This window comes from Sinohyriopsis cumingii, chromosome 6 (genome assembly GCF_028554795.1).
Source record: "Sinohyriopsis cumingii isolate HCF-2022 chromosome 6, ASM2855479v2, whole genome shotgun sequence".
NCBI classification, from domain to species: Eukaryota; Metazoa; Mollusca; class Bivalvia; order Unionida; family Unionidae; genus Sinohyriopsis; species Sinohyriopsis cumingii.
The window spans coordinates 105,962,544-105,978,362 of NC_142966.1; the positions used below are offsets into that span (position 1 = coordinate 105,962,544).

At 35.9% G+C, this 15,819-nt stretch overlaps 1 protein-coding gene across 1 annotated transcript in view; it reads left to right on the forward strand.

Annotated features, from left to right (window-relative positions):
* The first annotated feature begins 236 nt into the window (after positions 1-236).
* LOC149797644 (uncharacterized) overlaps positions 237-15,819 on the forward strand; it is a 33,676-nt gene continuing 18,093 nt past the window's right edge. Inside the window, exons 1-2 of the mRNA XM_089960785.1 lie at positions 237-526; positions 10,396-10,575. Of these exons, the coding sequence (XP_089816911.1) occupies positions 237-526; positions 10,396-10,575 (470 nt within the window). The remainder of the gene's footprint in view (positions 527-10,395; positions 10,576-15,819) is intronic.

Sequence of the window (15,819 nt, forward strand, 5' to 3'; positions counted from 1 at the left end):
GCACGTATGTCATCATTTTGGCCAATGTTAAACATGTTTGCACATAAATAAAATATGTTTCCAAAACGAAAACTTGCAGAAAACCTTTTTCATGTGTTGATACACCCACAAGTGTCGATACGGTATTTAGCGGTAAGAGATATATACTGAAACACGTTTCTGAACTACTGTCAGTACAGAGCGGTGTTCTACAACCTAAAACGAAAAAAACAACTGCTGCCAGTCTGACCGAAATAATGTCGCTGCTGGTTGTATTATTGCTAGCAACGGCAACGTCCAGTTCCTCCGGATTTTCCCCAGAAATAGAGCACGCGCTGAACGAATTCATTCAATCGACGATGAAATGCCGTCAAGTCCCCGGGTTGACGTTAGCTATCGTTCGCGGTAACGACATTTGGGCCAAGGGATACGGAGTTGCAGATCTCAAGACAGGAAGACCTGTAACTGAACGCACCGCGTTTAATATTGCTTCCGTCACCAAAGCTTTCACAACCACGCTTTTGGCAATCATTCTGCAGGAGAGAAAGTAAGTATCCGTTTGCACCAATAAACAAGTATAAATCATACCTAATTTTCAAAAATATCACAGCACTTTTTTCTTTTCAATTTACCATAGATTGTGAATCATCTGGTAATATTGGGAATTTGGTCAGATGGAGATACAACGTACAAGATAAAGATACAAAAAAATGTTTGAAAATTGTGCATTTGGTAATCTGTTTGTTCTTTAAATAATGCTAAAAAAACTTCTTAAATCTGAAGAAATCCTCAAAAGTTTCCTCAGCAATTAAACAAGACTAATTTCTGGAAAAATGAAAATATTATGACCATATATTGTTAATCAGAATTTGAGGCAAACACATTAAAATATATTGCGAAACAGGGTCAAAACAATTCAAAGATATTTCAATTTGAAATAATTAAAAGTTTACAAGTAAAATGAAATATAAATGTCATGCAGCATTTTAAAGCCTACACATGTAAATTAGACACGTATTTATTCATAGTCTAAACTTTTGTAGAAGTTACAGTGATATTTTTCAGTTCTGTTGGAAAGAGGCATTATTAGCCTATCATCGTCATCATCGTTGTCATCATTTCCGTAGGAGATTGATACTATGCTGTAAAGAGTAAAATTTTTACCGATATTAAATTTTAGAGAAACATATATTTACGGTATATTACCGGAGATCCGGTGTAGCTCATCCGATAGTGTGTCGGACTTGTAACAGGTTGTCGGTTCGATACCAGCCCATACCACCGCGTGTCGGGTGCCGAGATCTGACCGTGGTAAACGCATTTGGCTCATATATTCACGGCATGATATAGCCATTGATGTGCTAAAATTAACGTTAAAACCAGCTACAAGATTAGCAACATTGAAACATTGTGAATTGCTAATTTGCAAAATATTCAAATAAACCTAGTGTATGTGCTTTTTACTTGTACGTATCTTTTGATAGATTTGTCACATTTTATTGACAATTTGCTAATATTAGAATTTCTTGGAATATTCTAACGTGTAAATGTTTAATAATTTGGGATATGAACGATTCTTTGTATTATGTGTTTGGATCGCGTTTTGTGACGTATGGCGTAAAGTACCAATTATCGGTTTAGAAAAGATTACTGCTGAGTCATACAAACAAAATACAAGTGTGAAATCAATGTTTGTGGTTATTAGATGATTACAGAAGAGGCATTTGTTATAACTGGCGTTTAAGGTCCCTTGATTTGTCCGCAAGTGTTGTGTTAAGATCCTTGGAAATAGGAAACACTAGATTCTGTAGATAGCGAAACCCATTGCTCACAACAATATGAATGTTTACTGGTGATTGTTTTAATACACGCAGACTTCATTATACTCATCATCATCATATAATAATAATAATAATAATAATAATAATAATAATAATAATAATAATAATAATAATTAAAAGAATAAGAAGAAGAAGATGGTCCTTATTTTAAAAGAAGCGCATCTTTTTTGTTAAAAGCTAATGTTCCATATGGTTCACATAGACATTTATGCATACTGCGTTGGTATATTATCAGTTAACACTCTTGACCTTACTTAAATTGCTGATTAAAATGGCATGTAAAACAGTACAGTAGTAGTAATACATAATAATGAGGTTTCTGGCTCAAAGACCTCAAAATCATCAAAACAAGTACAAATTACTTTTTGATTACCCTGCTCAGAATAATGTCTTTCAGGTGTGATGATTTTTGGGTACTTTAAGGCAGAATTCTTGTTTCTTCATCTTTTACTTTACCAGTTCGATACATTTTTTATCCGATTATTTATCTTAGAGGAATATAGAGTTTCTTGCTCAAAGATCTCAAAAATCATTTACATAATGAGACATGTCTCATTAGATGACGTACTTGATTGATTATTTGAGTCACAAACCTCAAAGACATTATTATAAAACGTGATTTTGTACTTAATGTGATGATTTGTCGGTCCTTTAAACCAGAGTTGTTGTTTTTCATTTACTAGTTTAAAAGTTTTATAAATTTTTTATGCGATTATTTATATTTTTATACAAAATTTATTTAAGGAACTTTATTAATATTATCTAAACTATAAATACCACATTCAACTTGATACATATTTTTATAGCGATTTTCATACTTGCTTTTTCGCATTGGTAAAATATCTGTCAGCACACTATTATTTATACGGAACTCACAAATTAAATCGCCCATGTCATAATTAAATCTGAGCAAATAAGACCTAATTTGATCTAACATTTTTTTTTTAAAGTTTCACATGCTACTTTACAAGAATTTCTTTTTCGTTTCAAATCTTAGTTTGAGTAGTTCTAACGCTCCTAACCGCTCATGTGGCTTAGTGGTTAGAGCGTCCGCCTCGGATGGGGGTCGTGAGTTCGATCCCTTGCCGAGTCATACCAGAGACTTGCAAAAATGGTACTAACAGCTGCCTCGCTTGGCGTTCAGCATTAAGATGTCAGTGTTAGGAGTGGTCGCCTGGTGTCAGGATAATAATATATGACTGAAAAATTGTTAAAGCTAAGTTAAAAATCCAAATCAAATCACATCACATCTAACGGTATTGACAAACTAGCAACAATTCCAGAAATGATTAACAAAAATGGATTTAACATTACTCCGCTAGTAATCATACCAGCGCCAGAAAACATCACCGGTAAATACAAAATTACTCGTCAAATATTTCCATAGTATTTATAGCATTTTTTTTACGAAAAAGTATCTTATGATAGAACTTGCAATTTAGGCATCAAGCTCTGTTTTTGGAATATTTTCTTAAACATGATTGAAATCACTATTTTTTTTCCTTCATTATTATATTTTTATGTGATAATGTTTTGCAATACAATTTCGAAAGTTGCCATTCCAACTAACGTTTTAAGAAATTCGTGAAAGTTAGTATTAGCTTCATCAGTCAGAATTTTTTTTACTTGTCGTAGACAACTGATGCCGAATCCTTATATCGTTCATCTGTTAGTAATTCATTTTTTATTAACTAACTGTACGAATTAATTTTTACATACAGTCATTATAAATGTGCTTCATTTATAATATTGCTGCAAGCGTTTTCTAATTCATCAATATATCCAATACTAGCGCTAAATATCGTATTCTAAAATAATTGGGAACAAGATGTTGTCTAATAATTGCGTATGCAGTTATAAAATTTGAAACAATTACCTGCCGGAGCATATTTTTATTGTTAATATCTTCATAAGTATATCCAGCAAGCTTTTTTAATAATTTTTCATAAGGTTGTATAAATTATCACTTTTTTGATAGCATCTTAGGAACGATAACTGACGAGATTCTTCTAGTATAGGTAATGGAACATCACCATCTTTCCTAATAGCATTTGTTGTATAATTTGCAGAATATTAATTCAAATTCGTTGCAAAACGTTTCTCGTTCATTATCACTAAAATTGTCAATTTCAGCGTTAATATTTCCAATCATCGCCAATAATTTATTCACAATAACCGGGTCAAAACCATAAGGAGGCTTATATGTCATTGGACTACTTAAATTTATATACGCCTTTAGTAAAAATTTACCGTCTTTTAATATTTTAACAACAACTTCTAGCAGTGTTTGCTTGTCGTGGTAGTACATCCTGAAATATTTAAAAATGTCTCGTTTTGGAAAACTATGATTGAGATTTTTATTTTTGTTTAGTTTAGTTTTGACTATTTTGATTCGGTTGGTAATTTAAGCCGATTGTGAGCATTTTCTATCATAGTTTCTTCTGGTTTCTTCCCACCATGCGGTTTTGCTTTTATTAAATTTGATTTTAGGATAACCTCAATATGTTTCTTGCTAAGCCCAATTATTTTTGTTTTAATAAATGAGCTTTTTGCGGCAATAACGTGAATACGAAAATATTTGTATGCGTTGGCAGTATTTGCGGTTGGAATAGAAAAACACTGTGCTGCTGAAATATCTGTACTTGTTTTACTAAACAAATCAATTCAATTTGAGTCATCATTAAACCCTTGAAGTTTCCAATTATAAATTCGACCAACAGCAGAGTTTAATCTGCCAGGAAACTGAAACTGTCAGGTTTCTACTGAAGACGGACATTGTATTTTGAACTGGAAGTTTGTTGTTTCTCCGATTATCGTTCATTCTGAGCTTCCTGATAATGTTACTCCAGTTGTAAACAAAAAGAATGATTTTCACTGTTTCCGTAATATTGTGTGGACGCACTAGCAACGAATCAAACTTGGTGTGTTACTGACTCAGCTAACCTAGGAATAAATCCTACATTATTTTTTGTTAGTTTTATTTCACTAGCACTAATAGAATCTACGTAAGCTTTATTTGCTAAATCTGTTGCTGAGATTGGAACACATGATATTATTTTTACCGCCCTTGTCAATTTTGCCAGTCATTTTTCCGCCGGCGAGCGGTAATTAAGTCGATCCAATTAACTGAATTGTATTTCGCAATACTGACTCGGTGTCGTCGACGTATTTTTTATTTGTTATATCTGTATTAACTTTTGGAGTATATAATGCTGTTATTTTATTAGCACCCATATCCAACGTACCAGACCTTGTATCACCGTTTAACTTAACAAAATTATTTTTAACAAATCAAACATTGACAATCCAGTCATTGTTGGCCAGCGTTGTATTATCGAGCTAGTGTTATAAATTAACTTACCACCCGTGCCGATCGAGCCAGTCATTGCTCCACCATCATTGGCGGCTCAGTCTCGAGCGACCATGCGAATAGCGCCCTTGTGGTGTTGTCTGTCTCTGGGTTGGTGGCATCGTCTGCTGTGGCTGTGCAGGCCTATACGTGAGTGACAGTCCCTATTACAGTTGGTGCAGACATACTGGGAAGTCTGAGTTACTGTGGTTACTGTCGCGTTCTTCTTTCTCTCTGCGACTAATATGCCCTTGTTTACAATCAGTCTACAGGTGCATCGGTCCTTGGCCAGCACTTCCCAGCCATCATGTGAAATGTCGCATGCCTTCATGTCCTTCTTGCATACATCCTTGAAACGGAGTGAGGGGCGGCCGACTCTTCTCATGCCAGTAGCCAGCTGTCCATGTAGGATGTCCTTTAGCAGTCTTCCATCGTCCACGCGTCGGACGTGTCTTAGCCATCGTTTGCTCAGCAGCGAGTACATGCTTTGGGTACTTGCACGCTACAGAATCTCGCTGTGTGGAACACGGTCTTGCCACCTGATTTTCAGGATGCGTTTAAGGCGTTTAAGGCACCGTACATGGAAGAAGTTGAGCCGATGCTCTTGCCTCATGTAGGTACTCCAGGTCTCACCTCCATATAGAAGGGTACTGAGAACGCAGGCCTGGTAGACTTGGACCTTGGTGTGCTCTGTCAGCGCGTTGTTTTCCCACACCCTCTTGTTAGTCGTGCCATTATTGTGTTTGCCTTTCCAGTCCTTCTGTCCAGCTCCATATCAAGCGAGAGAGTGTTGCTGATGGTTGACCCCAGGTAGGTAAAGTTGTTGACTGTTCCAGGGTGACACCGTTGATTTTGATCGAAGGGGCAATGGTGGTATCTTGCACGCTGACATTTGTTTTTTCCAAGCTGATGGTGAGACCAAACTGCGTGCAGGCATCAGCAAAACGGTCTCCCAGTCTCTGGAGGGCTTCCTCGGTGTGCATCATAAGAGCTGCGTCATCTGCAAAAAGCATCTCCCTGATGAACACAGCTCTCACTTTGGTCTTTGAGCGCAGTCGTTCCAGATTGAACAGCCTCCCGTCAGACCTGGTGTGTAGATATATGCCATCCGTGGACAGGAGCAGGGAGAAGAAGATCCCGAAAAGGGTTGGTGGAAGCACGCAGCCCTGCTTCACGCCGCTGTTAATTGGGAAGGAGGTTGAGGAGGATCCATCATACAGGACTGTTCCCTTCATATATGCATGGAAAGAGATTATCATGCTGCGGTGGTCTGGGGGGAAACTGATCTTACTGAGAAGTTCAAAAACGCCCTTCCTGCTGACCAAGTCAAAGGCCTTGGTGACGTCGATGAACATCATGTAGAGTGGATGACCTTTCTCTATGCTCTTCTTTTCGAGTTGTCGTAGGAAGAAGATCATGTCTGTCGTCGACCTGCCTGCTCTGAAGCCGCACTGGGATTCCGGGTACACACGGTCCGCCAGCAACTGCAGCCTGTTGATTATGATGTGGGAGTACACTTTACAGTCGCCCTTTGTTTTTGTAAGGGGTCACAATTGTAGCTCATGCGGTGTTTTAAGCAATGTTGGTTTCCCACGTTTGATAGCTTCTGGCTGGATGCCGTCACTACCTGGTGCTTTGTCGCTTGGGAGGGAGTCGATTGCTTTGCTGAGCTCCTCTAAGGTTGGCTCTTTGTCGAGCTCTTCCATGGTGAGCAGATTCTTTATGCTGCTGAGGCTGCATCGGTGACTGACGTTTCTCGGGAGTATAGCTCTGAGTAGTGCTCCACCCATCTGGCCATATGTTGCCCACGGTCTGTGATCTTCTCTCTAATCCGAGATTTCAGGGGAGCGACCCCTATCACTGTAGGGCCTAGAATCTTCTTGATACCACTGTACATACCTTGGATGTTTTCGGACTCGGCACTGCGCTGGATCTCTTCACATAGTTGTTGCCAGTACTCGTTTGCACACTGTCTAGCGATGCGTTGGGTGTTGCTTCGGGCACTTCGGAAAGCAGCAAGCGTCCTTTCATTAGGCATTTTTGTAAGCTATGAAGGCTTTTCGTTTCCCCTCGATTTGTGGTTCCATCCTTGATAGGTGTGCGTTGAGCGTTGAACCAGTCCTGGCTGGGTCGTTCCTTCGTGCAAACGTGGACATAGCTGTACTGTAGATGGCACCCTTTATGGCGTTCCACTTGGCTGTAGCATCGTGCTCAGGCAGGTGCTCCACCAGACAAACGTAAATACATCGTAAGAGCGAGCGCCACGCAGTTGTGCATAACTAGATGCATCAGTATCGTCAGCAGGAGGAGAGTTTATTGATAACCCAGTTATTTTTGCGTTGTTTCTCATTACAAGATTTTCTGATGTGTCGCCAACCTTTTATAACAACTGCATTATAAACAGAATAAACTTGATTATAACTGATTGAATCATGTTAACATTCGCTATTGGAAAATTATTCTCAATAAACGTTTTACCGGACATGTTTATATTTCCTGTAACTGTTCCTCCGCCTTATCTAATTTAATATCGTCGACGTATTTCAATTGTAAATAACTTACAGCTTGACTTTGACTTAAGCTTGGCGGTGGGTAATCAGTTTCTAATCCGATTATTTTATTGTATGAAATATCAACCTTACCGGTAATTGTTCCATCAGTCTTATCAAGTTTTTGTCATCAACGGTTTTTATTTGTGAATAATTTACAGTCTGCATGTAAATTACTTTAACTGGCCGGTAAGCTGTTTCTAAATAAAGTACTCGTTGATCTGCCACTGACAGATTGCCTATGAATGTGTCTCCGGATGCTTTTTTTAGAAAACTTGATAAATAAACTTTCCCATTTGTTTTTACAGTATCTGACTCAGGTCCTGGTAATGTAGTTCCGACTTTTGTGTAATTGCTCATTGTTTATTTTATATCTACAATATAAAATTCAAACTGTAAAACGGGATTGAGCAAACATTAATGTTCATGATATCAATAAATGTCAATACTAAACTTTGATACTGAGAGATTAGTCAAGCATAAACATAATAACTGACTACCAGATTGTCATTATATTATTTTTGGACGAACAGGATCAGGCAAAACAAATTTGTTAATAAACTTACTGATCAACGACAAGTTTAATTACGACAGAGTTTACATGTACACAATTAATACACAGCAGAATAAATATGTATTGCTTAACGAATATAACAACAAACTGCGCTTAAAACTTAGCGCAGGGGAGAATATTGTTATCATCAAACAACCAGAAGTTTTAATCTCGATTAACGAACTTGATTCGACAGGACAAAACATAATTGTATTTGATGAAATTCTGCCAAACAACGCCGTAATGAATAAAATAAATATTATTTTTCATTATCGCGTAACAGAAAATGTAATGCTGTTTATCTTGCACAAGGATGTTATAACGTTGTCAGATAAATGCGACGAAATACTGGCTGTTTTATTTTGTTTTCTGGAGTTAACAACGTTGTGGACGAGATCCGGCACAAATATTTCGTTGTTGTATTGACAAATTTGAGTAACAAAAATGAGTGGAGTTAATGCAAATGGACAAACAAACGTCAATAATGAATTTACTTTTAATCCTAGCGCAGCGGCAACGCCGTTGACGTCGTTTAAAATTCCATAAGGTCTGTATAACGTTACTGATCTTAAAAAAAAACAATCAAAGAATTAATCACAAAAATGGCGGCGTTGCTGACAATTTTGAGTTAGCGCCAAATTACAACACATTGCACAAAAGAATCACGTTAAAAAATAATGTATCAATTTACTTTTCACCAGCAACAAGTATTGCGTCTGTGCTTGTGTTTAATAATCAACATTATGGATCAGTTGCCGAACAAGAAATATCTTACGATGGTAATACCACCAAAAACATAACGCAAGTAAACACGATTTTGATTAATTGGTAAATTGCAACTGGTTCTTATTCTGCGCGAGGTAGCCAAGGGCATACAATATACAACTTTTCACCGGACGTTCCACGATAAATAATATAAGATCATGTTAATCTCGAATCACAAATATCAAGTATAAACATACAACTTACAGACCAATCAGAGCGACAACTTGATATTAATAACGAAAATGTAACATACTACCTCATTATTCCCACTATGAAAACAAAGTCATATGGACAGCGTTCGTTTGCATACCAGGGCCCAGCAAAGTGGAATGAATTGCCCACTGAACTTAGACACAAAGACAGAGTGATCACATTCAAGAGGGCTTTCAAAACTCACTTATTTCGACTGCAAGAACAAACCTAAAGACCTAATAAAGTTTCCTATCTGAAATATTCTCAGCATGTTTTTATTTTTTAATGTTTTCTAATTTCATGGTGTTTGTTTTTGTAATAATATTATTATATTTTTTTTTATCTTATAGGTGTTGTCTTATGTTGTAAAGCGCCAGGAGCTTCTAAAGATTAGGCGCTATACATAGTCCTCATTATTATTATTATTATTACCTACACTTGGGATATGTGCAATAAAATGAATTATGTAGCGCAACAATGAATAAAAATGAAACAGAGAAAAATTGTATCGAAAAAAAAACCGTAGGAGGTTTCTTTTTGGAACATATTTTCAAAGATTGTTGAAAATACACCTGGAATCGCACATACAATTTCTCCATTTGCAATTGACGCATCAAACGCTTTTGCTACTGGATCTGCATCTTCAGCCGGTACTGCGATCGGACAAAAGATTGCTGATAAGATAAAAGGTACAACACCAAATGTATCGCCTTCGCAGAAAGAAATAGCACAAGTAATTTCAGTTATTCCATAATTGTATACCCGATACACTCAAAGACCTGTCGAAACATGACAAGAATGATCGTGGAATAAAGCATTTTGAAAGAGACTCACCTGTTTAAAAAGGAACGAAATATAACTGATACTGAGTTAATTGTTTCGAAAAGTATCCCAGTCATATCCAGTGCATAATTGTCCCTTTGTAAAATATCATGAAAACATGGAATGAATATTTTTGATCCCTTTTGCAAGAATCAAAGTGTCCAATATAATTTGGTTTAATGTCAATGCCAAGTCGTTAATTACTATTAATTTTCTATTGTCCTTCCAGTCTTTATTACAAATTGTACTCGATATGCGTTGTCTTTATTTAACAATCGATGCACCTTAACAAGTCATGTTTTTATGTAGTATGTACTGTAAATTGTCGTTTTCTTCTCATAACAGCCTGACATTTTCGACAAAAGTCTCTAAGATTCTGGGACCTGAATATGCCTTTGCCAACGACATCAGAACGAGGGAGATGACTATAAGAGACCTACTGGCACACCGAACAGGTCTTGCAAGGCTTGACTTCACCTTCATTGCAGGCATACCAAAGAAAATTGGACGGGCTGAGTATTCAAAGTATAGTATGAGTTTATGAATACATTCGAATGTAATATAATTACATCCATATAATCAAACAAGTTATAGTTATAATACGTTCCAACGAGGAATCGAACCCGCGCCGTGAGTACCAGCACATATAGCCTACCACTAAAGCACCAGCGCTATAGCCCCACTGAAGAGAAGGACATAATTTTGTTGTCAACTCTGGCCAAGCAGTAAACAAGCGTAAAAAGCACCACGAAACCAAAAAACAAAAACGTAGATAGGAACATACAGCTACCTAAGGGTACCTATTTAGAACAGAAAACCATAAACAGGATAATAACTGGAAAAACTAAACTAGCAAGCAGTTTTGGAAGGTCATTTGTACACTGACACAATCATTATACAGATTTAAGATTTCTGTTAATTGTTTGACGGTTAAACAGTTCATATCCTCTAGACTAAAATCGATATTCTTCGCACGTTCTGACATTTCGATTCTTTGTAAATCTCCCAATAGTGTGCGCCTCGTTTCGGATTTTCAAGATTTTGCGAGATAACCCGAGGGTGTAATTTTCAGGCGAAAGTGGTCTATGCCCTTACACCGTCACAGTACGCTTCTCTATCCCATATTATCCACATATAACTACTTCAATGTTTCTAATAGTAATGATATGCAAATCATACGTAGTGCTTATTTATCAAAATGAAAATGAATTTGAAATAAATATATTAAAAATTAATATTTTATAAACGTCTTAAAAATTCTGATCATCTTTATCTTATTCAAAAAAATATTGATAGCTTTTCGGGATGCAAACATCTGCATTAAAATTATGTTCATATAAGACAGAAATAGAATACATTATCTTCATCATTCATCGCACCAGTCTAATGGTGCTATTTTTCATTACATTAAAAAAAAACTTAATATATTCCATATGCTTTTTGTAAAAAATATACCGATTTCACAACAACAACCGTGTACAAAATATATAATGTACATCTTATAAATAATTGTTCAAGATCCAGGTTAACAACATATTTCCTTGTGTTTTAATTTGTGAATCGTAGTCCACAGATCTTCATATTCAACTAAAACCTCTTTATGTTTCCCATCAAGTATGTTAGATACACTGTTCACATCATATTTCCGAGTAACAGATAAAGTTGTGGTTCAATTGTCGATGTGCTTGCTACTGCAAAATGCATATATATATATATATATATATATATATATATATATATATATATATATATATATATATATATATATATATATATAAACAATCCTCTTTCTTAATTTCCGCTTTTATAGAAGTCCCACCTAGGTCTATTTTGTTGGACGTTAGACTTAGCGAAATATAGATGTAAAGCTCCTATCCCCCAGTCAGCAATGCCGACGGTTAGATGGTTAAAGATACAAAATGGTTGAAATTCAATGAATAACAATTTGATAAAAATTTAATAATCAAATCACTCAAATTTCCAATTACTTTCCTTCCGCTGGACCCTTTGATAAGCCTATTGCATCACTTGATTTCCATCTGTCCTTGCATTTCTACTAATCTGTTGTATCCTTTCTCTCTCATATTTCTCCCAGTTCATTCTCCTCTTCCTCCCCGACCTTTCTCCAATTTCCTTCTCCTCCTCCTCCTCGACTTTCAAGAAACTCCTTCTCCTCTTCCCCCACGACTACACTTCTGTCGACTTCGACTGTCTAGGCTACAGTCTTAGTTCCCTCTCCAACTCTTGAAGACTTGGAACCCAATGGAACCCAAAGTTTGCTGTCCCCTAAAAAGCTTTCTGTGAAAATACAAGAACGGTACAGCCTTTTTCCTTAGCCCTCTCATCTCACACTATACACAACCTATCATCAGATAACGGCTATTAAATTTCTTTGCTCACGCATTCACATAGAGATTACAATGGATTTTTATATGGTAAAACAAACGTCATAATACAGCACGGTATCAATTGCTTCTTATACATATATCAATAAATTCCATCACATCAGTACATATTCCTAATCCCGTTATACTTAACAATATCCAATAATCAGACCCATTTCTTTACCTTACAACTCATACAAAGTACGCAACTATTCACATATCCATGCTCTGATATTTTCATTCGCCCATATTAACTAATCTTACACACTTCATCTATGTTTCCACATTCACAATTCGGTTTTTTTTTTTGTTTGGGCATCAGAGAGATCCCCCCCCCATTTCCATACAAAAAATATTTAAAAAGTATTTTATGTTTGTGTGTTTTCTCCACAGATATGTTGTCTGTTCTATTTAAACAGAATTTTGTATCAAAAATTTAAATTTAAATTTTTGATGGGGTATTTATTTTTCCCTAGTGTTATCTATAGGGTCGTTCTTCCGAACCTGGCTGTGCTTTTCAAGATCCACACTTCTTTATTCTCATTGTATTTCTCCTGAATCGGGTAAGGCCTCTTTTTATTATTTTATTAAATTATTTCTTTAAAAAGATCAAAAATTGTTTGTGTAACTACAAGATTGTAGATTTGTCAACCATACAGTACGGGAGCTGCATGGTTTGAGATAAAGAAGGGGTCTGTGGGGTATTTGCTATGTAATATTCTCTGTTTGTATTTGTGTTTTTGTTTTGTCTGTTTATGTTATATATGGGTGTTTCTCCAAGACTCTTTCATAGGCCTGTCCACTTCGCGTAGCGCCATGTGACGTAGCCCCATGATGTCATCGCCTTGTACTTTCCCCATATAGATTCCCTGTGGATTCCCTGCAGTTTCGTATTTTTAGATTTAGTCGATTTTCAAATACTGCATACAAGTTTTAGTACAAAACAAAAGAATAACTTTTAAAGACTTGAAATTGGGTCCTGTTGTTTGGTGGGGCTCATGTCTGTGTCGGGGAATGAGTTGGAGGCTCTGGCCTGCGCACTGACAGTATCACACCCCTAATGGGTAGCCAACCAAAGCTCTCCTTCCCATTCCCCTCCCCTTTATGTTCCCTCCTCTACCCCAAATACCAATTTTTTAACAAGTTATTTCATAGTTATCTACCTATCACTATTATTTGCCCACAGGCCCTCATTGTTCCAACAATATAATCCGTAATTTTATAAAGTGTATTTTAGTCAAATTTCCCATCTAAAAATAAAATGTTTTTATCTTTTGTAATTGTCTTTTTTGCATATTTCCCATATTAACTTTAGTCTTTTTTCTTTTCTTTTTTCACGTTGCGTTATGGTATGGTATTTACTGAAAGGTGCGTTTTTACACAGTGGACATTTTGGCGATACTCTGATCATGTGCCGTCTCAATGCCACCTCTCCTGTCAACCATTCATTGTGCATGTATTTGAAGCAGAGGCTTTGAATTTTAAGTGATCCTAATTTGTTCCAGTGCCCCCAGGCTCTTTCCCAATATACCACTAAATTGTCTTGTTCTACTTTACTCCTACTATTTTGTTGTTGTATCTTCTCTTATCCATTGATATGTATCTTTTTCATCGTTTTCCCATAAGTCTGTTTTATCGCGATATTTAATTAGTAATTCTTTAATATGCCTGAACTTTCTAGATATTTCTAATTGTTTTTATTAATTTATTATCTTGATATATTTCCCTTCTATTCCTCATCGTAAAACCGTACCAGTATATATATATATATATATATATATATATATATATATATATATATATATATATATATATCCCTTCCAACGGTAGGTTGGGTTCAGATTTTAATCTTTTAAATCTATTTAAAATGTTGGCATATTTAATTAAAATGGGATTAGGTAATGCTAATCCCCCCTTTTCTCTTGCTCTATATAACGTTTCTTTATTTAAGTAGTGGTTTTATAGTCCCATATATAATTAATAATATAATTATCTATTTTTTTTTAAGTGGCATTTTCTATTTCTGTAGATTTTAAAATATAGTTTATATTAGAGTACATGTATGTTTTGGCCACCTGGGCCCGTTCCATTATACATAGTGGCGTTAGTGCCCAGATATTCACATTTTCTTCTATTTTCTATTTCATGTTTTTACAGTTTTCCTGTTCATCTCTTCTCCCAAAGTAGACTCCCAATGCCTTAACTCGGTCCTTGATTAGATGGGGGGCGGGGGGGGGGAGTAATCCGGGGTGATTGCCCCACCAGTTCCCTATCTTTAATATTTCTGTTTTTTCATAGTTGATTTTAGACCCTGAAGCCTTACCAAATTTTTCAAATTCCTTTTCAAGGTGTTTGAAGGAATTTGGGTCTCTTATAAAGTCAGTACAATCACCTGCATGTTGTAGCATCATAATTTCATCCTTTATATCTGGAACTTTAATACCTTCAATTTTACTGTTCAGTCTTATTCTTATACTTAGGATCTCAATTGCTATTACATATAATAGCATAGATAGTGGGCAACCTTGCCTTGCTGATCTTTGTATGTCGAATTTTCCCGTGTTCGCTCCATTGACCTGTACTCTTGCGGTTATTTTGTTGTACAAGATTTTAGTCCACTTTTGAAAGTTATTTCCAAATCCAAATTTTTCTAAGACTTTTTGCATATAGTTGTGTTCTAATCTGTCAAAGGCTTTTTCCTGGTCAAAAAGTACCATAACGCCTTTTAGCCCACATTCCTGTATATAATCTATAATTGTTTTAATACTTAAAATGTTATTCTGAATGTCCCTTTCCTTGGCCCCACATGTTTGATTTATGTTTATGATTTTATTCATTCCCTTTTTAATTCTTTCTGCTAAAACTTTACTTAATAACTTGTAGTCCGTATTTAGGAGGGAGATGGGCCTCCAATTTCTTTAGATCTTTCCCCTTCTCTTTGAATATTAGTGTTATAATCCCTTCCCTCATGTTTTTTGTCATAGTATAATTTCTCAAATGAATATTGTTGTATAACCATTCTAAAATGGGCGACAACTCGCCACGGAATTTCACATAAAAATCCGCGGTGAGTCCATCTCTACCTGGGGATGTTCCTTTAGTCAAGGTATTTATAACATTTAAAATTTTTTCTCTTGAGATGAAATCATCACACAGGTTCTTTTGTTCTGATGATATCATCTCGCAATCTATTCCTAGTAAGTACTCCTCTATTGCGTTATTATTAATATGTTGTGAGGTATACAGCTTATTATAAAATTCTTCCATATGTTTTAAAATTTTCTTTCTGTCGGATACCTTTCCTTCATTAATTTTTAAAGTTTCAATATATTTTTCACCCACCCCCTCCTTAACTCCTCTCTTTTATATATTGTGGTAAATTTTC